Source organism: Podarcis filfolensis, assembly GCF_964270895.1.
Source record: "Podarcis filfolensis genome assembly, chromosome: 7".
In the NCBI taxonomy this organism is placed as follows: domain Eukaryota; kingdom Metazoa; phylum Chordata; class Lepidosauria; order Squamata; family Lacertidae; genus Podarcis; species Podarcis filfolensis.
Window position 1 is genome coordinate 43272278 of NC_139603.1, and position 25644 is coordinate 43297921.

Here is a 25644-nt window from a genome sequence, read left to right on the forward strand (position 1 = left end):
TAGTTTTTGTGACTGCTGCCAATACTGACTTCCCAGTGATAATGAAAACAGCTACATTATAATGGAATGTCTGTCCTTTTTTATTCTCTTCAATATATACCGTGGCTCGCTTTAAAGCAGCAAAGTGGACAGGAGCCACCCACTTTGCTGTTTTAAATAGTTTAGTACAACATTTGAGTCAGATTTTTTTTTCTTGTTTTCCTGATCTAAAAACTTGGTGCGTCTTTTGGTCAGGTGCGTCCTATGGAGCGAAAAATACGGTAGTCGAGGAAAAAATTATGGTGCTTAAAATGTCACTGAATGCACATATTTGTATCACAAATACAGAATTAAATATATGAAGTTTACTGTGTTAACATTAAACATTGTTTGAAGAATCTTCATATATATGAAAGCAGCACATCAAGCAGATGCCAAGTCAACGGACTGCATTCACATGTAACGCTAAACCATGGCATAGGACAAGTCCTATTTTTCCCTGGCACAGCTTGCAAGGAATTTGAAAGCTTGTTTCTGTTTCAGATTGACTTCTGAACCAGACAAACTGCAGTTAGTTTTAACTGTTTACAAAAACAAAGCCAATTTCAAATTGTAGTTTAAGAAGCTGGCTTACTTGAGTAAACCGTGGTTCATAATAACAGTTAATCTACAGTTTAAGACTCAGATGTAATGTTTAAACAGAAGTGGAAGCTTCCAAACTCCTTCAGCTTCTGACAGCATTATCTGTCTTCTCCAAAAATCTGGCTAACAAGTCCTCCTAGCAACTTTCCAGTTGCATAATCACTGGAGCCAAAAGGGCAATGTAAAGTTATCTTGTAAAAAATGTGGAAAGCAAACTATGCTACTCATGAGTATTTTCTTGGCCCTTTTGGCATCAGCTGGTTGCATCAAAAATACGTATTTGTTTTACATTTAACAAGAAAGTAGAAAACAGCAGCATAGCTATTCTCCTTACGCAAAAAACATCCCCTTTCTCATTTAGTTTATGCAGAAAGTAAAATATAGTATTGTTATGGGATGGGGACAGGGGGTGGCAAGGAGCATGCAGAACTATCAAGCAAAAAGTAACATGGTTGCAGCATGCAGAATAGGAATCTGGTTCCATTAGCTTACACTGGAATGAACTGAACAGTTTAAGAGATTGCTGAGAGTATATAATTCACTCTATTAAAACCTAAATACCCAGTTACTTACAGTTGGAATGCATATCTTGCTCAAAGGGTTGCCATCTAAGAGGTATGATCCATTGAAGGTCACATATTCATCGTAATACTGAGGCGCTTGAGGAATAACACTACACAGCAATTTACGCTTTTCTTCTATTTTCTTTCTTATGTGCAAATATTCAAAGTATGGATTTGCTCTCTCCGAACTGTATGGCTGGATCTCTTCTAGTTTGAGAGAGTCTACAATAGCTGCCAGAGACTGGTGAATTTTTTCTTTAGCTTGCATTAACGAGGGATTCGCTTGCACAGGCTGAGGAACACGTGACAGCTTTCTTTTACGAGGATGATGCGCCTGAGCATCATCTTCCTCAGTCAGTCTTATCCTTCCTTTTATAGAGGAAGATGATTCAGAATCTCTTTCTGATATCTGAGGACAACCAGTAAGATTTTGCTTACTTTGATTAGCAAGCATATTTGCTCTGTTCCTTGTGATTCTTTGAGGAACTTCATACTGTTCTCCTTTATGGTCTTCTATTGCTTCTTCCAATTCTGACTTAACACTCGCACTGTACTTATGCACTTCATGTCCAGTTAATTGTGAATGGCTTTCCAAACAAGGTGAAAGGCACTGTTGCAAGTTTTCTTCCATTGAACTGTTTTCCATGCTGTCTATATTAAAAAGTTTTCTGTTATATTCATTAGCAATTCCTTTCAGCGCTCTGCCATTTAGATCCTGTAGATCTATTTCATTTTTATTACTTGTCATATGGGATGAATACAGGTAATCAGAATGGTCTTTTTCACCTGCAATCTGAATATCAATCATGCTGCTATCTAGCTCATCCACTTGTGATGTCTTATAAATGAGCTTACTGACTACAGAACTTGCATTAGGGTGTAAACGAGGATCATTTGCAATAAAATCCTTTTCAAAATGTTGTGAAATCTCTTTAGTGAAGCTTTCAGGATACACAGTGATTAGCACATCCGACTTTTTATTGTTTGATGGAAAGAAAGTTTTTTCTATCTTCTTTTTACTGTTTGTATCTACATCTAAGATTGAATTGGTAGCTTGAATGGCACTTTGTTGGTGTTTAACAACCAGAGACTCTTGGCTGCTAATATCTGGTATAGAATGCTTTGACATATAGACTGCATCTGTGATTGGCTGAATCCGAGACGAACAAGAAGACTGGGGAGAGAAAACAGCTGCAGATTCCGGTGATGTAAAATTTGCTATGTTTTCAGCATGATGAAGAAAAGGTTCAGAATTTTTCTGTTCTTTCAAGATTTTATTTTCAGAATTGTGTATGGCTGGGACAGTTGCTGCATCTTGCTCAAAGCCAGGAAAATTTGAACAGATGCACTCACTGCTCAATGAGTTAAATCTATCCAAAGGTACATCCCATGGTTTACTTGATGGAGTCGTATTATTCTGGCTGCAATGCTCCAAAGGTGTATGACTTTCTCCTGATGGGTTTGTCAGAGTAGCATTTTTAACGGCATCTGATGTAATATGCTTGTTGCTAGCAGATCTAGTTGGAGATGATGCAGAACTGGAATGCATGCTTGACATACCATTTTGGGAATCCTTCTCCAGCAAATTACAGCATAGTGATTCATGTTTAGGAGAAGGGCAACTATGACTCTGAACTGAAAGCAACGCACTGTGATTATTTTCTTCTGACACTCGGGGCTGCTTTGCATTTTCACAAACAACAGATGGCATACTACACCTTCGAACTTCTACAACCGGCCTGCACTCGTTTATAATAAGTTTAACGTCCTCAACAGATGCTGATCTCACATAAGCTGGTGGAAACCTGTTTGGAAAAGGTGCTTTATTGCGCTCCGGCAACTCTGATAAACTATCAGTCTCATGATGAGCAGGTGATTTGGCACTAGGTAAAAATGGTGAATGTGAAAAAGACATTTGAGAATCAGATCCTTCAAGCATGAAGTCTGAATCATATTCAGTTATTGGTCTTGGAGGAGTCACTGTTGTATGGCAAGAATCCTCCGAACTAGCCACTGAAAGCATGGACACTGATCTGGATGTTAGCCCTGTCTTTTCACTTTCTGATCTGGGAGATCTACTTAAGCTGTTGTCCTGTAGCAGTGACAGTTTCCCACCAGCTGCTAAATTCTTTATGTCAACAGACTGCGATCTACTACTTGTAGCATCTTTTGGCTGCTTATCCTTCACACAAGTATCTGACAACTCAGAGCTTTTTGAACGAATCAGCTCTTTAGTTTTTGATTCAGTAAGCGGATGTTTTGTTTTGTCCTTATCTTTTATTTTGTTAAGTTCTGAACAGGATCGATTCTTCAATCTTTCTTTTTCTTTCTGTTTTATTTTTTCTTTGTGTTTTCTATGCCATTGTTCAATTTCCAGATCTTTAAGACTAAGCATTCTTTCAAAGCTTGTCTGCATCAAATCATCATTCAATAATCTCTTTTCTTTAGGCCGACTGTCTTTAGGTGCTGATGCTGGTTTTGACTTAAGCTTTTCAGTTTCAGGTTTTAGCTTAAGTACGCTGTTTGGCTGTATTTTATCTTTATGTTTGTCACGCTCTTTATATCTATCTATATCTTTATCTTTTTTATCTTTCTCTCTTCCATCTGGAGTTTTCAGTAATTCATCTTTTGGTTTCTCTTTCAAGGACAAGGTTTTTTCAATGCTACATTTCTTCTCTTCTGGAACATGCTTTATAGTTGCAACTGTTGAACTATCCCGATCTCTCGGTTTTTCTTTTTTCTCAGCTTCCTTTTCTTTTTTACCCTTTTCAATTTTTGAATAGTCAGCTTCCTTTTCAGAAACCTTGGATTTTCTCTCAATTCCAGGCTTTTCTTTGCATTCTGACAAGTATCTATCACTTTTTTCTTTGTCATGCTTTTTATCAAGTTTTTCTTTGATTTTTTCTCTGTCATCAAGCTTTTTAATAGTATTTATGCTTTTTAATTTGTCATTTTCTTTATGAGTTTTTTCTGTTTGCTGAAAATATGATTTTTCTTTTTCTTTTGTCTTTTCTACATTTTCAATGGGGTCTGATCTTTCTTTTTCTGACTTATGTTCACATTTTATTTTTTTCTCTCTGTCTAAATGTTTTCTTTCTACTTTTTCAGTAGCAGAATTCCGCTTCTCCAGCTTTTCTCTATGTTCCTTTGTGGGTTTTTCCTGTTTCTCAAAGTCTGTTTCTTTCTCTACCAAAGATACATTAGTAGCTAAATCCCTACCACCTAAACAAAACAATTCTGTTTCTTTATCAATGAACATGTCTTTTTCTTCCTTTGTATCTTTTGCTTTTTCCTCCTTGTCATTTTCTTTTTTATTTTTCTCTCTCTCCTTTTCCTCTCTAAAATTTCTATCTTTTTGAAAGTTTTTCTCTTTCACATATTTGTCTTCTTTCATCAGAACTTTTTCCAGCTTAGATTTTCTCTCAGAGGTTTGAGATTCATGGTCCAAACTTGATATATCCTCTGCTTCATCACTTTTAAAAAAGTTCTCTTTCCAAAACTCTCTATCAAACTCAATATTCCTTTGGGCCTCCTTAGAACTCTCTCGATGCTTGTTCTTTTCCTTTTCTCCATCCTGCTCCTTTTTGTGCTTATCCTTTTCTTTATGTTTCAGTTTATGCTTCTTAAGTGCTTTCCCCTCCTTATCTACTTTTTTCAAGGTACATTCAGAAATTTCAAAGGATGAGCTATTGTGTTGTTCCTCCTTAAGTTTAGGACTGGATTTTTCACCAAATTCAGAAATAAATTCTTTCTGATGTTTACTTTTGTCTTTGTGCTTGTAGGATTTGCCACTGGAGCTTTCCAGTACAAACTCAGAGTCTGTATTATGATCATACTGCACTAATTCAGATTGTGATGTTACGTCAGACCCTCCTGGAGATAAACATGTTTTAACATTTTCTTGTTTAAGTGGAGTTGACTGCTTTTCAATTAATCCACATGGGTGCTTGGGGGATCTGCCTGCAGTAATATGGAGTAAGGGCAAAGAAGAATCCTCTTTTGAGTTAAAAGATTTTCGAAAATTCTCTTCTTCTCTGCTTTTGTCTAAAGATTCTAATACAGAAGCACCCAGGTTTAGCACTCTGGAATTCTCTTTTTCAAGTTTTAATTGTTGGTTCTCTTTATTTTTGCTTTGATTTTTTAGTTTTCTTTTAACTTTTCCTTTCTGTTTATATTCACTAAAAGCATATTCTTTTTTAATCTTTGCATCAGAATTTGAAGTTTCTGTGACAGAACACGGAGAAGAGATTATCTTTTTGTCCTGAAGAATGTCTTCATCTGAACTTTCAGAACTTGAATATAAGACTCTGGAAGGCTTCTGTTTCTTATTTTTAAATGATTTTGGAAATGTTACCTTTTCCTGTTTAAGAAATAGGTTACTCTGTTCTATTTCAGAGTCATCCTCTTTTCTCAGATCTTTCCTAGGTATATGTCTGTCATCAATCATTTTCTTAACTTCATCTTCATCATCATCTTTAAACTCATATTCATCAAGAGCAGATGAAAATGATGCCTTATTGGGAATGTGCTTGCTGTCTAGAGATTCTTTCTCTGTCTCAGAATCCATAGTCCCATCTATACTGGAAGGATTTACAGACGGTGTCTCTTCAAGATCTAGAAAAGAAAATGAAAAGAGTCAACAAATATATTCATTTATTTACTATTCATGACAGTGAATATTACTTTTAAAATGACGTGTATGTTACATGTGTTTTATCTCTTTTTAACCATCTTTTAAATGTTTTCTGGCACTGGATCCCACAGTTTAACTACATACTGTGTGAAGAAGTGCAAAAAAGTTCATTACAAGTAAAGGCTTTGGGGTGGGTGTTTAGGTGTTGCTATTGTCTCTTGGGGTTTCTTGTCAAGCTGTGTAGATAGCAGTTGAACTATATATAGGAAATCACACACTTTTACAGAGTGGACAGATCACCTCTACAATAGCTCATTTTATTTGATATGTAAAATAACTTTTCCAAAGAGCAGCGATTGAAACATGCTTATTAAATATATATATATATAATTAGGCTTGTTAAATATATATATATATATATATATATATATATATATATATAATATTAGCCTTCTATGAAACTCTATTTTTAAAACCTGGAAAACTACAAAAAACTTGCTGGTTAAATCCCAAAGGGCTTGGCAAGTTTTTAGTTTGTGTCTACCTGGCCCATGTGAAGGACATCCAAATGTTAATTGGAAGTGTGCAGGGAAGGAATAAATATGCTTTATTCGAAAACACACCCAGCTATTGTTATGGGGGGCCCATAAGAGATGAACAGTGTAATCCTGTGCATATCTAATCAGATGTAAGCCCCATTTAGTCCAATGTGAGGATCAATCAGCAAAATGATTCATCAAAACTAAGCTGAGGACAAAGTTGTAGGAGATAATTTCACAGAACCATGTCTCTGCAAATTACTTTGTCCCGTAAAACTCAGTGGGAGGTCACTGAGAGGTATAACTGTACTTATCTGCAAGGATCCTGTTTTCTGTATATGCACACCAATATGAAAGTCTGTGTATTATCTATACACACTTATGTATAACTATAAAAGTACAATTAAAAGGGTTTTTTCTGACCTGAACAACCATCGTCATCATCAGAAATAGGAACTTCTCTTTTCAGTAACCGCCCTAGTTCTTCTGTATCTGCTACATCAACAGGCCTTTCTCCTTGTTTATTGGCCTGAAATGGATTTCCGCCATGTCGGAGCAGCAATTTCACAATCTGAAACATTAGGTATTTAAGTTTATTAGACATTAATTAACATTAAAAACAGGCCTTGGGAGGTGATTAGATTGTAAACAGACACCTGTTTTTTTAAAGCATCTCACTCTGTAAAATGCTATATACATGGATGACATTATATACCAGTAAGTAAATCAGGGTAGGACAGCAGTGCTGAAATCCACACATAACACACTCCAGAACAGTACATTGATTTATTTTGACTGCTCTAAATCTGTGGATTGGTGCCAAAGATAAAAAAATTAAGCAACACAGGAGATTAAACTCTTGTAACATATTTTACAAAGCAATCTTTTCCTTAAGTTCTGTTGACTGAGAGGCTATAGTATTTGGCAGAAATCAAGATATGTCACTGGTATGCCAGTGCTGCTGGCAGAATACCCAAATATGCTGAATGAACAGCTCTGCCAACAAAGATATGCTGATGGAATGGCCAGAACAGGATGGAGTCATGAACAGGACAGAGGTGGATCAAGGGTAGAGGACATTTACACCATGTTCCTTACCATCCCTGTACCTAACTATCTGCTTGGAGCCATAGGTCACCAGGAATTCTATGGAGAAGAGTTAATGGTCTGGTGGAGAAGGGATGGATTTCAACATTCTTCCTCTGCCAGTCTGCTTTGTTTCTGCTTTTCAGTGCAGGGAAACCCATCCCTCAGCAATATCTCTTCTTTGTTAGATACTTAAAAAATAAAAACTGGCCTGCTGAGAAGCTGGTATCCTGAATTTTCATGATGGCCATAGAGATGGGAATTTTCCCATCTCTTGTGACCAGCATGGAAATGCAGACTACAACTGTCGTCACAGGCTGGTAAAAAATCGCAGGCTAAATAACTTGGGCATATTTACACATTGTTCTGTAGTCCTCCAGACTGCTGCCATGTTCATGTTGATACTGGAACTTTATACCAGCCCTAGACCTGGTGCAAAAAATTGCTGTCTCACTGAGGAGTTGTGTGTGTTGTTTAAGCCACCCTTTTATCAATGACTGCCCCTGCCAATCTCACCATGGCAGAACATTGTACTTCAGAACCCAATAACTGTACACCACTGCCAATATATAACACCCACAGAGAGTGGCTACAACTGAAACAGAGTGCATGATATGGGGCAGTATCTCAGAGCTCACACATAAGTCTTCTTTAAGTCTCTCTATATAAAATGTAAGTAGATCCTGCTGGATTAGGCCACTGGCCCATCTAGTCTAGCATCCTGTTCTCACAGTGGCTGGCCAGCTGCCTGTGGGAAACCCTCATGCAGGATCTGAGCACAAGAGAACTCTCCCCTTCTGTGGTTCCCAGCAACTGGTATTCAGAAGTATTACTGCCTCCAGATATGAAAGCAGAGCATCATAGCATAGACAGGAGATTGGCTGGTCAAGAGGAGGAGAAGAGTAACTGTCAACAGCCTGTGTTTCTTGGTTTGGGGCACAAGAGGGCAGCATAACCCACTATGCCATAGATCACCACTACTGGAAGAAAGAGAGAACATCATACCAAACTGCTTGTCTCCAGAACACCAATATGAACTTTAGAGATGTGTTACCACTATGCAAACTATGCACACTGCACATTACAAGTGCTTCAGATTCCAGATACAAAACACCCAATACTCTACTCCAACAACTGGGTCTGCCAGGACAAAGCAGGCCATCCAGAAATGCAAGAGAAGGTGGCAGCCATGCTATGAAGTGTAACTATTATAACTGTCACCCATGTCTTCCTCCCACTTTGTTATATGTGAATAGCATTTCTTGTCTGAATTGTTTTGCTTTAGTACCTCTTACACCTCCCTCCTCAACAGCAGGAAGCAGTGTCTTCCACACACAGAGAAAGCACTCGTCCCTCCCACATGCAGATGACGATGAAGAAGAGTTTGGATTTGATATCCTGCTTCATCACTACCGTAAGGAGTCTCAAAGCAGCTAACAATCTCCTTTCCCTTCCTCCCCCACAACAAACACTCTGTGAGGTGAGTGAGGCAGAGAGACTTCAAAGAAGTGTGACTAGCCCAAGGTCACCCAGCAGCTGCATGTGGAGGAGCAGGGAATCGAACCTGGTTCACCAGATTATGAGTCCACTGCTCTTAACCACCACACTACAGATGAGCTCTCTGTTGATGAAGGCCAGGCACTCTGCCCCAAACATTGCCATTACTGGCCAAACATTCATAAGCGTACCATCCCTTCCAAACAGAGTTCTAGTGAAACCCTCCAAAGGGCAAGTATATGCAGTCTCCCCCACTCCTGCTGAGGCATTTATGCTGGCAGAACACTCAAGTGGCATCATTTACTCTTCTCTGTCACTTACAAACACCTATTATGCAACCAGGTTCAGGGTCTATGCTTTCCAGCAGCTACCCACTGCCTCTATGTCCCCACTCCCCAATTTTCTGCTGCTTGCTCCTCTACAGGTACAGGATCCACCCCACACTCTGTTCTATGGAAACCATGAAGGAGGCCCACCACCTAAGAATGCTCCCTGCTATTCCTCTACAGGGGTTGATAATCTACCAGTTCCAGGCAGGCTTCTGCACCTGGGCAAGCTTCATGATAGACAGTGATGCTACAGGTGCTCCTAACAAAAAGTTAATGCCACAGGAAACACTTCAACTGCTACCATGTTGTCAAGCAGTTGCTGTCAAGCAGAGGCCCCCTTTCTCTCTGCTCACTCAGGTTCCCTTGTTTGTCAGGCACAGGGATAACTGCTGACACCAGGATGAATGAAGCACTCAGTTGGAGAAATGGAGAGCGGGGTAATGAGGGCTGCTGGGATGCTAAATGAGGAAGAGGGTAGATTGATCATATGAGTTGCAGGGGGTGTGGTGAGCTGGTTGGCTCACCCATGCAGGAGCCAGGCTCTGGGTCCATGCAGCACTCTTCCCAAATGGATTGGGTGTTCCCTACCTTTCTTATGGTCAGGATGAGTATTATCTACACTAGCCTGGCAGTGACTATCAAAGGCTTCAGACAGGGAGCATTCCCGGTTCCATCTGGAGACGCTGGACACTGAACCTGGGACATTCTGCATGCAAAACAGATGCTCTACTCTCCTTCCCTTGAACACAACCCATTTCAGCCAGTTAGGACTCCCCCTGTAGCACTGGTGCTACTGTAATCTATAAACTGGTGCTATATTTGGGGGCAGCGAAGAGACAAATGCACCATGATGTGTCTGATTTCTGTCTGGTGCTGTACGCATTGTGCTGTGATGCAAATATATGTGCTCAGGGTGTGCCCACATTATTGTGAGTTCACTGGCTCCCTCAGCACATTTCTGGCATACTGGTGTTGTTGCCAGCATAACTTGTTTGAGGGTCTTTCTAGGGTCACTGGGGCACTACGTGTTTTCCCTGCTGTTTTTGAATGTTTTGAGGTCTCCCTTTTTCCTTTTGCTCCTAGGCTGAACCAGTATAGGATGCAGTGGCAGTTCCACTGGTGTGCTGGAAGTCCCCCAAGTTAGTGTCTAGAAATCCTCTATAGATTTTGTTTAGTTAGTTTGGACCACTGTATCTATATGGGGATTGCTTATTTACTGCATGAATGGTACATACTTTTCTATGTCCGCTACTTGCAGAATCATGAAGTGGCGTATCATCATCTAGTCCTTGAGTATTCACATCTGCCCCTGCTGCTATTAAGACCTTAGCAACATCATAATAGCCAGCATTGCAAGCTTCATGGAGAGGTGTCCAACCTATTACAAAAGAAGTCCAAATATGAAGGATGTATGTGTGTATAATTCAAAGATAATGCAGTTTGATTTGTTTTGCAAAGACTGATACACACTTTTAAAATTTTAATAGGAAATCATTCTTTTATTCCTGCAGGTACAACCATTTAAAATGTAGTGTTTTGCTATGTGGTTTGTTAGGTTAATTAAAATTCAAACAGCAATGTTTTCAGTTTTGTGAAATATTGGAGTTGACATGTACTAGCTCCAGTCACTGCCCAGTCACTGGCTTTTTTCTTCTCCTCAAGTGAGCAGAATAAACTAGGAAAGTCTTGGTTTCCCTTGAAATCCCAATCAGGGATTTGGCTTTGTCACCTTCTAAGAAGCCAATCTTCAGTTGTGCCTTGTTATTCGTTTGCTGATCTTTTTTGTGAAGGTGCAACAAACCACAATTCCTTGTTTGGACATAAGGGGAAGCCAAGGATTCCAGGTTCAGTTATCCTGCTTGCACCAGGGTAAAAGCAAAGCTGAGCGATCGGGAATTGTCTGCTAACACACTGCTCATTTACAGTAAACCATAATAAGCCAGAAAGTCTGTCTTATTACATGTTAACTTAGCCACTTCCTTTGAAAGTAGAAGTGCCATTTTTAGCTATTGTGGCAAACTGACATTGACAAACCTATCTTCTGAAGTACCGGCACACTAAAAAAATAATATAGTTTACCATCATGAATCAGGAAAACTCACAAGCAAATTTGTAAAGAAGGTGTCCAGAAGCTATAGAAAAAAATCCTCAAATCTCACACTAGAGTAAACATTTCACACTTTGAAATTATACATGCTGCTCTTCAAAGGGAATATTAAAATTTGCATGCCACACCGATTACCATGTAAAGAAGCATGTGCCTGTCACTGAACATAAAACAGTAATGCCAAAACCTTCAACTCCTCAGTACAGGCTGTTTGTTCTATAGACCAATAACAAACAGCAAGTTATTCAAGAGTCATTATTTCATATATCCTAATTGTAAGAGAGACCAGAGAGTCTTATATAAACTGATTACTCGTCAAACTTACCTGCAAAATCTTTTACATTCACATTTGCACCTTGACTGATTAACTCTTTAACTTGTTTAATGTCGCCTCTAATGGCTGCAGTATGTAAGGGGGTTTCCCCTCGTTCATTTCTTTTGTTAACTTTGTCTTTTTGTCGTGATGAAGAGCTTGGTGTTTTCTTTTGTGTTGGTGTTGTCTGCAGAGGATGATTTAGACTGGGATCTACAAATTAAAATTCAAGACAAAAAATACTTTAAAAATTTCTGCCATAGTGAATAAAATTTGCTTGACTGAAGTCCTCTTACAATCTCATTTTTTTTCTTGTGGGTGGCAGGCTGTGTGTGTCATATCATCTGTTAATAATCTATTCAAATGGTGAGGGAAAATCCATTGAAGAAAGGACTAACTGGATCCCAGCATCAGCTCCAAAAGACAGCTAGCAAAAACTCTGGACTAGGTGGTTCCCTGGGCCATGATATGTTGCAATAACTTCATGAAACCTGGAGGTTTTGGTCTTTGATACAACACTTGCATCACAAAAGGGTCGTTCCCACCATCTCCTTATTATCTTGCAGCCGTAACAGGACCTGAAGCCATGTCAATCGGGCTATACATGTATACTGTATCCAGGGAATTATGTAATGTATGTCTACTTTCCCCTATGCCACTGAGCCAATAAACTCCTCCTACCACACCAAGCTGCTATTAAGTCCTGGGAGAAAAGCTCTTATTGGTTTCCCCCCTGGGGCCAATGGCAACTTGGAGGTGGAGTTTTCACAGAGCCTGTGGCAGAGGAGGAAAATGTTAGACCCCCTTTCCCCATGGTCCTGATACAGGGCCCCTGCATCTGTATCTATACACACAGAGGAAGTGACTGCTTGGTAGTACCTGGACTGTTGTCTCTGGCAGTCATCTGCATAAGAAGGGCCATCTGCTTGCGTTCTGATAGTGGGTAACCAAACAGAATACTAACAGGTGCTGCTTTCTTATTTCCAGTTTCCTTTTTCATTTTCTTCTTCTCTGGGACTTCTTTCTCTGGAAATATCAGTAGATCTCAGTAAGAACAAAATACTGCCAATTATAGCACATTCAAGAGAAAGCACAGATATACAGACTGGAGAAGTATATCATTTTACACACTCCCTCTGAAGTTACTAAATTGCTTTCCTCTGCAAATGGAAAGAATATATTAGCAAATCTTCTCTTGAAAATATTTAGGTTACCTAAGTTGAGTCAGTGTGAGGTAGTGGGTAAGGTTGGCTTTGTGGAGGAGTTGGGTTGAGCAATTAAGTTCTCTGTGTGGCACTGGACAAGCCAATGACCCAATATGCATGTTAATGCTAAGCCAAACTGGCTAAATGTGATCATGTAGGTGTATAGGTACTCACGGTAGGGAAAAAAATATCACAGCTAACAGCACACATTGAACAAATCTTGGCTACAATTTGTGACTTGTCTAGAGTAGGATAAACCACAACACTAAGTTTGGACATGATACTAAGCCAAGCCTTTGTTTAGCTTCAGATAGCATGTCAGCAGTAGGACTGGGAGAGGAGGGAGCCATGACTTTTACTATGAGTATCTACACACTGTGTTTCGCTTAGTGTTACATGAGAACTGAGCCAATACTTCACAGAACTGTTGTGAGGCCACTCTAACAAACAAACTAGATATGATTTTGGCATGACCTCTATGTCAGACTTAAGTCAACACCCAACTCGTACAAGTTGGGATAGGTAAAATAAAGGGGGGAAGGTCCCCTGGATGGTAAAGTCCAGTCAAAGGCGACTATGGGGATGCCGCGCCCATCTTGCTTTCAGGCGGCGTTTGTCCACGGGTAAGGCAATCTTATCTAAAGGCAAGCATAGTTGGGATAAGGCAATCTAAAGTGCACATGGTGCATGGAAGTTGCAGAACTGCTTTCAAGTATGTGCTTCTTTCTTAAAATCGTTCCCCCCTAGTTTTTTCTTCAGGTAAGCCTCCAAAACTAGAAGTAACTTGATCAGGAAAGAAACAGCTGGGGAGAATTGTTTTCAGAAAAGACAGCAGTAAAGGGCTATCTCCTCCATTCCCCATGCAATAAAATAGCACTTTATAAGTATTTTACATTACTTGTGTCGAGTCAGCCATTGTTACATATAGTTTAACCCTAAGCTCCTTAAAGGAAGTGATATAAACCTAAAATTAAACAGAATACTTTAGAAAACACATGCAGTCTAAAACTCACCTTTATGTTCCTAATACTGAATAAGCATATACTTACAGTAACCTCAATTCACAGCCACAGTAAACTATATCTTCTCTCTGCTAACACATAGGGAAAACAAACCACAATCCTTGGCTTGGTATCATATGTGAACCAGGGACCATGGTTTGTTTCACTTCCAAACTATAATCTGTAGCAAAGTTTTTTTACTGGATTAACAATTGGGGTTTAAGAAAGGGATCATGGGTTTGTTTCCTCTGTGTACTGTACTAGCAGAGACACGTGGATTGGGCCATAGGATATTCAGATAAAAAAACCTCATACCAGCAGACACCCCTGTACTCTTACTGTGGGGGTGTCTTGATATATAAATAGAGTTTAGAATTCAATGATCAAAAAATGGAACCCCTACTTTATTTTTACTTCTGAGGTAAGATTTGTTAGAATGACAGAGGTTTATTTGATTATATTTAAAGAAACACTAAAAAAAGTTTAAATTTTTTTAATGCCCCATATATTTGAGAAATTTAGGCTCTGACCACAGCATTCTCCTTTCTAAACATTTTCACTCGGAGGTCAGTGCCCCCCCCCCCCCCGCAAATTGATGTGTCTACAGTAACAGCTGCAGCTATAGGTCACACATGTAATAAAAACTATTGCTGAAACCCTGTATAATGTAATAGGAAATAGGCTAGAATGTGTCTCAGACTATACAGGTAATTGTATTTTTTCTAAAGAGATTATACTGCAAGTTAATTAAAATTGTTAACTATCTTAGCATTAATTTTCTCAACCTCTCATTTTGTTTTTTACTCAGTAGCAGATGGCACATTGGGGCTGTGTTGCTTACCTGACCTCCGCCAGCTGCATCACTGTTTACTGGGATGGAGTGAAGGGACTAGTCAAAGGTGAGGTGCAAACATGCCTGCAGAAATGCTGGATTGCCTCTGCCAGCACACTGAACTTCCTTCCACTTTGCATCTTCCGCTGCCAGTATACAGCAACAATAGCAGCAGCTGGAGGGAGGTCAGGTGAGCAGGGCAACCCCATTCAAGTACCACCTAAGCTACTGTCTTCACTTATCCTTCTTTATTAAGAAACCAAAATGAGTATCCACATCATACCCTTATAAGCCTCTACTTTTATATGTAAAGTGTACTAATTTGAGATTCACTGTGGAGAAAAAAATGGATTTTCCATGTTTAAAATTACTGAATGCCTTGTATGCACTGATTTTGTAATTTTAGAAAAAGGAAATGTTCATACTTGTTTGGCATGATTTGTTGATTGTTTTATAGGAAAAACATTTGCCACATAAGATTTAACTTTCAGTTTACAATGGATTCTAAATACCTATATCATCTGTTATAACAACTAAAAATATATCTAATACAATAATTGCAAATATTTTGAAAATTATCTTAGGGTGACAATCAACTAAGTCATACTTAGAGTAGGCATAATAAAATCAATTTACTTAAGGGTCTACTCTGGATATGACTTGGCTGGATATCATTCATTCACATTCACACACACACATTCACACACACACACACACACACACACACACACATATACATTTACTTGTTGTGCATTACTTTTTCCATTTGTCTTTTAATATTATAATTATTCAGCATAAAACATTTTCTTCCTGAAGAAGTTACTGTGGTTACCACATGGTAGCTGCCATCTTCCAACACAGATGTGAAGGGATTTTATTAACAGGAAATAATATTCCTGTACATGCTTAAGTTTGATGGTCATTTTGGATTCTCCACTGAAAAGTAACACAAGTTAAGCCTATATTAACACATAAAGTATTTGCAAGGAGATTTATAGGCACAAAAAACAACTAATGAAAACTACTGTAAATATGAGAATAGGGAAAAGTGCAGCTATTTTAAGTATACCTGATAATGCATTTACCTGAATATGTCCTGTAAGTAGATATTAATCTCTCCCCCCAGTTTTCATTTGTATGTCCTGGATCTGAATCTACAGAGTGAAGAAGACATGGGAGAAAAGGGGGTGGAGGAGAGCAAGGAAGTGTGGCATACAATATAGATATATGAACATGCCACTTTTTTGTTATTCCTACAGAATCCTTATGCTAGCTTTACAGTGCTGTTAAATAAATGCCTAGAAAATTAAGAATTCACACCATTCCTAAACAGTCTAAAGCAGTAACAAATTGTGATTTTACAGGGAATTATTGCAGAACACTTGTAGAGAACATACTGTACTTCACCATAGAAGTTCTTCAGTACATGATGGACAAACATCAAAATGAAACAACTATGTAAGAGGAGTCTGAGATTCACAACATTTTAAGAATTCCAGAGCATATGCTTTACAGCATGTTTCAACAGAATATTTTTTGTTATTGTGGAATTTAATTCAGAGATGGATGGAACTATTAAAGTTTGCCCATCCCAGGTCTCAGAGGAGGTAGACCTCAGGCTGTGTATGCACAACATTTTATTCTAAAAGCAATGGAGACTGAGTATTTGTTTTTTTCTGTGTAGTCCATACAGAATCTAGATCTATTGCATATTTTTGGCCCCTGAAAAGTGCTTCTTGAGAAACTGGTTTCATTCAGAAAATAAAAGCTCATTGTGAATTGATTCTGCATTACCCTGCCGCTAGTGTATAAATAATAAAACAGATGAAAACAAATGTAGACAGTTCTGGCAACTGGAAGTGTTTCTACATCTACACATTGTGGCTGGGCACATACAAATATCACAACAGCCACTTCCTTTTTTTCATTTATATGGGGCATGTTTAGGGAGGAAAAGGTGTGGATAAGGTAATCAAGGAGAGGGTTTTCCAAAAATTTTATCAAGAAATCAATCTAGATTGAAAGCAGCATGTTGAGGAAGAGCAACGGTTCTCCAAAATATTCCAGGGCATATCTTATGAGGTAGAAAACTTTAATTGGCTGTGGTATAAAGCTCTGCTGGCATTGCAATGCAAACAGAGGGCATTATCCTGTCAGTTCAAAGGTTTCCATTTCTGTAATGAGACCTCCCCCTCTCTCCTCCCTCACTCTTCCCAAATCTGCTCCAGATATTGAGAAAACCCTTAGAACAGGTTTAGAGGGCACACAGGGGAAGGGTGGGAGTTCTGTTGCACATGCAGAAATCCTTGCATTGACAGAGCATTCATGCGGTCCTACACTGGACACAATCCAAAGCTTCCAACAATTCATAAGGCACTTCAAAAGCATGTGTTTAACAAATAGCAAATCATGCCAACCTAAGACTTAATTACTACTTTTGGAAGTATAAAAGAACCAAATCTAATAAACACCAGGTTTAAACATTAGGAAGAACTTTCTGACAGTAAGAGCCGTTCAACAGTGGAATGGACTCCCTCAAAATGTGGTGGACTCTCCATTGGAGGTTTTTAAGCAGAGGTTGGATGGCCATCTGTCATGGATGCTGTATCTGAGATTCCTGCATTGTAGGGGGTTGGAATAGATGACTCTTGGGTCTCATCCAACTCTACCATTCTATGATAAAGTTTATACCCGCTAACAGAGCATTAAGTTATCTGTATTAATGTCTAAAATCATTAGTGAAATACATTGCTATAACTAAAACGGGGAAGTCCCAAACATTTTGTAGATCTCATTCCAAGAGCAAGCTGATATCAGTTTCTTTGGGAAGATTCAGGTTTGGTTAAGATGGTTAAGGAGACAGTTCTGGTCACCTCACATCAAAATGGATATTGTAGAGGTGCAAAAGGTTTACAAAAGGGCAAGCCAAAAGGGGAGTAAGGGGGGCATAATAGAGATGAATAATATTATGCATGGTGTGGAGAAAGTTGATAGGAAACCGTTTTCCACCCTCTCTCATAATACTAGAATCTGGGGCCATCCAGTGAGGCTGAATGTCAAAAGATTCACAACACACACAAAAAACACTCTTCTTCACACAATGTATGATTAAATTATGGAATTCATTCCCATAAGATGCAGTGATGGCCACCAATGTTGGATGACTTAAAAAAAAGGATTACTGTAGTTAAATTAATAGAAGAAAGAAGCTATCAATGGCTATGTGCCATGATAGCTACATTCTATTTCCACAGTACGCCTTTGAGTATGTTTCTGGGAAGCACAAATGGGGAAGAGTGCTGTTGCACTCTGGCCCTGCTTGTGCGATTTTCACAGACATCTGATTGGCCACTGAGAGAACAAAATGCTGGACTAGATGGGCCTTTCGTCTGATTCAGCAGGACTCATTTTATGTTCTTATCTATTCTGAATGAACTGAAGCTTCTAAACTGTCTTATGCACCATCCCAAGTAGAACACATTATGGTAAGGGAAGCCGAAAGCAGTAAGATTTGAATAATCAGGCCAGGCCTGGTTTTTCCAGGAACATCAACATATATTAACGGGCAGACTGCTCATTTAATAGGTGCACTAGGAAAAAAGGTAAGAAAAACTGTGCAGCTAGATTAATGATTGACGAGTGGGATATAAGCAAGCACTTTACTATTACTTTTTAATCTTTTGTGAAGGTTTATTATAGCAAACTTTTTCAAGAGGAAAAAATAAAACTGGCACTACCTGTGTCTGAATTTCGATCTTCATTTCTGGATGGACTAACATTAAACTGAAGTTTACGTTTCATTGAAGACTTTTCTTTCATCTCCTTTCCCACATCACTCCTATCCACTTTGGCAGTTTTGGTGTAGGAGGCAATCTTGTCCTTGCTCTGATATAAACAGAGTTACAAGTACAATGTTTACATAAAACTATTAACAGCGTATTTTTAAAAAAATAAAAATAAACACATTCTATGAAAAACCAGATAACCAATAGAAGAATATCTTATGAGGTAGAAATCTCTAATCTGTTCCTCAGATTACAACAATCTAGGATTATTAGACTTTACTACAGATTTACTACAGCAAATACAGAACAGAATAGTAATGGAATGCTAAAGAATCTTGCATCATCTTATGCTTTCTGTCATAAGTAATAAAGAAAATAAAGCATGTTAAAAATAAATAAATAGTATAAACAAAAAACAAAATAAAGTTTAAAAAGAAGAGTAAAACTGTTATTGTGAAAAACTGAGACAGAATAAAGACTAGTGAAGCTGAAAGCTAAATGCCTTGTTATGTCACAGAAAAACACTAGGAACAAAACAGCTAATGCAGTCAACACATGTGTAAAAATATTTCACTGAACTCAGAAGTACAATTTGATAGACGTTTGTGATTTAGTTCCTACAACTATAATTGTAGCCAGTTGACTGTATAAAGTTTGCTTTCTTAACAATATAAATTACAAGTGTATCTACCTAAGAAGACAACATTAGTTTTCTAAATATACACTGAAAAAAATACAACAGCAGGTTGGATAAATGCTTGGCTCTTATTCTTTTCTCAGACTCAGTCCTTTTCTCAATAAAGGGTGGATTGGGCAAACAGTAGACAAACATACTTGACACAATAATCTATTTCAGGGATGGTTTAAGTTACGTAATCTGGCTGCCACTAGCTTTTCTGACTCCACCCCTGCCTCTTTTTCTGTATTTCCCACTGCACTCTGTTTCAGGGTGGAAATAACTGACCTAAAAAGTTGGCACCTGGCATGGTGCTTAACAGTGCTAGTGGCATCACTTCCAACTGAGGGAGCTCCTGTGAAAAGTGAGACAGCTTGAGAAGTCTCTGCATTATCACAGAACTCTGGGGCACCCAAGCCTCGCTTTTTGCTGGAGTTAAGTTCTGTTTAACAGCATGCCAGGTGTTGCTGCCCACCTGGCAGGCTTCACATGTCACTTCGTGTGCAGCACCTGTCAGACACAGAAGTGCTTCCAATTTGGCAGGTGTTCCCTTTAGTAATAGAATATAATCTTCATTACCCTGGGGATGCACATCCATTATGGATGGACTGGATCTACTAGGGATAGTCAAATCTGTTGCCATTGGTTTCCCATATTTTCCATTATTATGTTCCGTTTGCCACATTTCTACATCAGTTTGATTTATTTTTTTTAAAGTGAAAATCCAACATTTTAGTATGCAGTTCTCATAATATAAACAAGCAATTTCTGTACTCCTTTTTTGGTTGAAGAACTGTATCATAAAATTTGGAGCTATGTGAATATCAAAGCATAGCTATTGTTTTGGTTCACAGATTGTTTCCAGAAATGCAAATTAGGTAGATTAGCATTAAAATGTGAATGACATCCAATTTCTTCCCCATCCACGGAGTCCAGCTCTAGGGGATAATCCGATTTCTCCATGTTGAAAAAAGTTGGCCAGCCCCCATCTATTAAAATGTTTACTATGCTGAATATTGAGGAACTAGTAGGTAGAAAACAGAGCAGATGTGAAACAGCATTTACTGTAAGTTTTTTTAAAAAAAACTTAGCTTTCTTATGTCATGAAAATTACTGCTATGAAGCAGACAATATTAATTAATGAAATCAAAATCCTTTAAAATGCTCACATAAAATATATGTAGTAAGTACAATTCTAAATTTCAATCCAACTTAGCATCTTAAACAGAGCAGTTAATATTTTTAATGGATTTTCAAAAGAGCAAACAAACCAATCATTTCCCATGGCTTGTTCATTCAGAATTTAAGTTATATTTTTCAAACTAAAGTTGTTTGCTCATCTAATAATACTGAACAAATGTAGGCAAGCAGATTACACTAAGTTACGCTCAATGTAGCTATGATTATGTCTGTTAGACAAACTGCTTTTTCATGAATCGTCACTAATAGCCAGGCAGCAATACATGGAATATATTTTACTTGCCACAATCTTTCTATCTTAAATTTCCACCATATTTTCAGAGCAATACAACAATCCACTGTAATAATTCATAACTTATTTTCTTTTAAATATCTTGAATACCACCAATTATGAAACTATCCATTTCATTCAGTTAAAGGCAAATTACAAAGCTGATACTTAAACTGTTAATTATCAATATTTCTCTGCAGCTCATTGGAGACATAGGCCTGGAGGTCACAGCAGGAGTTGCAACATCATTAGGCAATGCTATGTGACTGCTGTTGATCTCATTCCACAAGACAGCTAAGATTATAGCTGTAAAGGATGCTACAATCAAAGACCAGAGCCCCAAGGATATATGGACTGTAGTAGCTCTGGATATATAAAACTAACTTTAAAAGTACATGGATGATGGAGGAACCATTTTGTGCCCTAGCTGTTAGGATTGTGAACTGGAAATTAAAGGGCCGTTATACCATCCTGGCTAGCTACTGCCCACATTTTGGCTTAGCAAGGCAACAAGTTGCCTGTGTCAAATAAAAAAATCCCCCAAGAAGCTTGATGTAACTAATATTGCCATCATTCTGGGTTGGCACTGCTAAAAGAACTCAAATATGCAGTTGATATAGTGCTGCTCTATATTTTTACAAGTTGATTTGATGACCTCTCAAGGTCATTTCCATCCTATTCTCAAGAATATCTATCAAAGGAGTGGAATGTACAAGGTGGCATCACTGTTTTCTCAAAAAAGGGATCAAAACCAGCTTACTCAAACACAAGTCAAAGACACAAAAAGACAGCTACACAGATTCACAGCACTCCTGACATGTTTCCAACAGCTTTGGTGTGTTAAAGCATAAATATTTTTCTCAGCAGTTGTTGCTAGAAAGTATAAACACATTTTTTCCCCTTGCTAGAGAAACATTTTTCAATAATGGGCGCTGCCATCTTTTTTATTTTTAAGGATATGAAAAATCCCTAAGTATATGGCCTTGATCATTGTATCCTCCTGAACTAGCTCTGTGGGATGGAAACTGTGGGCACTGCTTTTGGTTGGTTTCAGAGAGCAGCATTTTGTGCTGCCTGGTGCTGCAGGGTACCATTACTTAACATCTATATGAATCTGTTGGGAGCAGTCATTAGGGGTACTTGGATGAGGTGCCATCAGGACACTGATTATACCCATCTCTGTTTTTCTGTAACATTTGAATTGGGAGAGGCCTTGCAAGCCCAGGACCAGAGCCTGGACTCAGTGCTGTGCCAATTAAGGACCAATAAATGGACTCCTGGCAAGACAAAGCTCTGCACTATGGGTGGGCTGTGCTTGAATTCCCATTATTTTTTATTGTGAATGCGCTTTGCAATAAGAGGAGGAACAAATAATTGAAGGAAGCAATTAATTTCATTCTCCCTGGAGAGAGAACAGGGAACAGATGCGAGACAATAATCTGTTCCCCACCCCCATCCCCACTGCTAATCTAAGCCGGAAGCAACAAAATAGGCTAAATTTGTGAACGGGAAGCTTTCAAGTAATTGCACAATAGCCCTAAAAACCTAAATGGCACATGTTCACAATGTCCAATTATTATCAAATGTTTACCAGAAATCAGGTTTGAAATAACATGGGATGACAACATAGAATGCATTAATTTGGTAATGAAGTTGTATGGACTCTAAAAAATTGAGAGAGAAAACACCAGCAATTCCCTCTTCCCACCAGTGTGGAAGCAACCTTAATGACAACTATAATTAGCTGAGCCATAGATTCTAAAATTCTAAGTTACCGCACTTCCTTCAGCTTTTTTAACACTTCTCATATTGGTATTTTGGTAATATACGTATTTATTTAAACTTAAAATAAAATTTATTGATTAAATGCAATGATTAAACCAGGCTTTCCAAACTTGGTGCCCTCCAGATAGTGACTGACTACAACTCTCATCATACCTGACCATTCACCATGCTAGATGAAATGGAGCACAGCTGGAGTTCTCCAATACCTGGATGTCACCAGGTTGGAAAAGGTTGGATTAAGTCAGATAAAATGATCAGATCAGCTAACAGGCCTACTTTAAGCCCTATTGAAAGAAGGAATTAATTTTGGAATACTATTAGGTAGGCAACAGTCTTTTCATAGCAATCTTAATATGATACATACTGAATTCTACTCAAAAGAAAATATCAAAAGTTCACAACATAACACCTCACAAATACTTTAAAATGAATGTTGTGAATGTTTCTTAAAAATCAGAGGGATACTTCAAGTTTGTGTTTTATCAACTTTAAAACACCTTAAATGTAAGTAATGTCATCAGCTATGAAAGAATGCATGAAAAAGTTTCAGGGCACACAGTGAAAGAGGAGATTATGGTGGGTTTTAGCTCATTACACCACAGGCAGAGTTATTTTAGCAAGTACCTCCTACAACTTTGTTTAGTTGCACATAATGCTATCTCTTCTGACTCATACATGTTCTTTGCTTTCATGGATTTGCCTAGCTGCAATGTAATCTTCTTAATCAAGTTTCTTTTTATACCTTTCTTCCAGTTGGTTTCTCCACCATGGTGCTATCGCTGTCAGAATTTTGAATCTGAACTGCCTTTGCTGACCCAAATCTGGGCATTTTATAGTTGTTCACTGACTTTATCTTGCATCAGAGTGCTCATTATGCATCTGCCGGGGAAAAGACAAGAAAGATGGGGAAAGAAAGAAAAAATAAATATCAGCATACTTGAAGTAATCTACAAGTATTGGATAACATTTCAGTGTATCTAGAGTCATCAGTTTCAGGGTTTCACAAATATATTTATTTATTAAATTTGTATACCGCCGTTCATCTACAGATCTCAGGGCGATTTACAGCATAAAAATACAAGATAAAAACAAGAACAAAACAAACAAACAAACCAGCAACCACCCCCTCCCACAAACACATTAAAAAGAATATATGATGATACTCAGCCAAAGGCCTGGTTGACCTGGCGCCTAAAGGTGTATAATGAAGGCGCTGGGCAAACCTCCCTGTGGAGAGCATTTCACAAACGGGGAGACAATGCAAAAAAGGCCCATTCTCATATTGCCACCCTCCAGACCTCTTGTGGAGGAGGCACACAAAGAAAGGCCTCACATGATGATCACAGAGTCTGGGTTGGTTTATATGGGGAGAGGCAGTCCTTGAGGTATTGAGCTGTTAAGGCTTTGCAGGTCAAAACCAGTACTTTGAATTGGGCCCGGAAACTAATTGGCAGCCAGGACAGAATCAATGTAATATTTTCAAATCATCTTGCGCTGGTGAGCAACTTGGCTGCCGAATTCTGCACCAGCTGATGTTTCTGAACTGTCTTCAGGGGCAGTCCTATGTATAATGTGTTGCAGTAATCTAACCTAGAGGTTACCAGAGAATAGACAAAAGTAGTTAGGCTATCCCTATCCAGATAAAGGTGCAGCTGGGCCACCAGCCAAAGCTGATGGAAGGCACTCCATGCCACTGAGGACACCTGAGCCTCAAGCGACAGCAAAAGATCCAGAAGTACCCCCAAGCTACGTACCTGCTCCTTCAGAGGGAGTGTAACCCCATCAAGAGCAGGCAACCTCCCATCCATCTGGTCTAGAGAACCGCCCACTAACAGTGCCTCAGTCTTATCTGGATTGAGCTTCAGTTTGTTGGCTCTCATCCAGTCCATTACCGAGGCAAGACAAGGGTCCAGCACATCCACTGCCACACCTGCAGATGTAAAGGAGAAGTAGAGCTGTGTGTCATCAGCATATTGCTGACAACGTACTCCAAAACTCCAGATTACCCCAGTCAGCAATTTCATGTAGATGTTAAACAGCATAGGGGATAAAATCAAAGCCTGAGGAAACCCACACTGAGGGCTCCACAGGGCTGAAGAACTCTGGAAGCATCAGCCTTTGGAAACATCCATCCAAGCAGGACCGGAACCACCGCAAAGCGGTGCCACCCAACCCTAACTCAGACAGCCACTCCAGAAGGATACCATAGCATACTTAGAATTGTGATGTTCCAGTTCATTTGATTAGATACTGTCATGAAGAAGAAGTATTCACTGATAGAAAGAAAATCAGTGACTGACAACAAATTTAGAAAACTCATATATACTTTCATCAAGATAAGTATTTCTATTCACATTGGCTTGAATCTAAAGTGGCTCCTCCATTCAAATTGGGAGGGGGCATTTCGACCACCTCTCCATTCTACAGCCTCCACACCATATCACAATCCATTCTGTATGGTCTCAGAAAACCCAGAAGTAGATTTTCAGGGAGCTGCAGAACAAAGGAGGAGGCAGGAAAGGCCTGCTCCACGAACTCTGCCCAGTTCAAAGGAGGCAAGTTAGGATCTTAGCCATTATCCCCAGATTGCTACAGCTTCTGGAGAACCAAATGCATAGATAACTACAACCACATAGAAAGGCCTATGTATGCAGTAAGCCTAGCATTTCTGCAATCTACTGGATGAAGCAAATATTGGGCTTGCTACAGCCACTACACAGTGCATGGTTAACAATTCTGTATATAGGCCAAGAAAAGTTGTCTTGTCCTCATGGTTGTAAACTCATCTTCCCCAAACCCTATCTTCTATAGAATATTTACTCTTGTCATTACTATTATTGTTGACAAAATATTACATAATTGTGAAAAACTAAATGTTTTGTTAGAAAAATACAACAATATGAAGGGGGGATGAAACGGTAATGAAATCCACTTTGGGGTTTTCCCTTTGTTTACAAACCTCCAGTAACAGACTGTGCACTATATACATCAGTTTAACCAAAGTTTAGGACCATACATCCAAGCAACAGTTTTATAGAGTATTCTGTCATATACACTGAAATTGATCTAAAAGGGTTCCCTGCCAAGTTGCATTCCAGCAGTGACCTTCCATTTCTCCTTTTAAGGTTTGCTCCCACAATTTTTGAGCCCCAAATTAGCACCTGTAGAACTTTCAATTAAAATGCAAATTTTGGAGACTAA

The 25644-nt window shown here is 38.7% G+C and overlaps 1 protein-coding gene across 7 annotated transcripts in view; it reads right to left on the bottom strand.

Annotated features, from left to right (window-relative positions):
* ANKRD12 (ankyrin repeat domain 12) overlaps positions 1-25644 on the bottom strand; it is a 48962-nt gene that overhangs the window by 6496 nt on the left and 16822 nt on the right. For 4 of the 7 annotated variants that reach the window (XM_083622451.1, XM_083622453.1, XM_083622449.1 and 1 more), the window contains 8 exons: positions 23186-23322; positions 18464-18611; positions 15812-15880; positions 12568-12714; positions 11701-11901; positions 10504-10646; positions 6780-6927; positions 1195-5798 (listed from right to left, as the gene is read on the bottom strand). In XM_083622451.1, coding sequence (XP_083478577.1) covers positions 1195-5798; positions 6780-6927; positions 10504-10646; positions 11701-11901; positions 12568-12714; positions 15812-15880; positions 18464-18611; positions 23186-23272 — 5547 coding nt within the window. In that variant the 5' untranslated portion in view covers positions 23273-23322. Of the gene's footprint in view, positions 1-1194; positions 5799-6779; positions 6928-10503; positions 10647-11700; positions 11902-12567; positions 12715-15811; positions 15881-18463; positions 18612-23185; positions 23323-24197; positions 24374-25644 lie in introns of all 7 variants that reach the window. The other 3 variants (XM_083622455.1, XM_083622454.1, XM_083622450.1) reach the window with 2 other exon arrangements.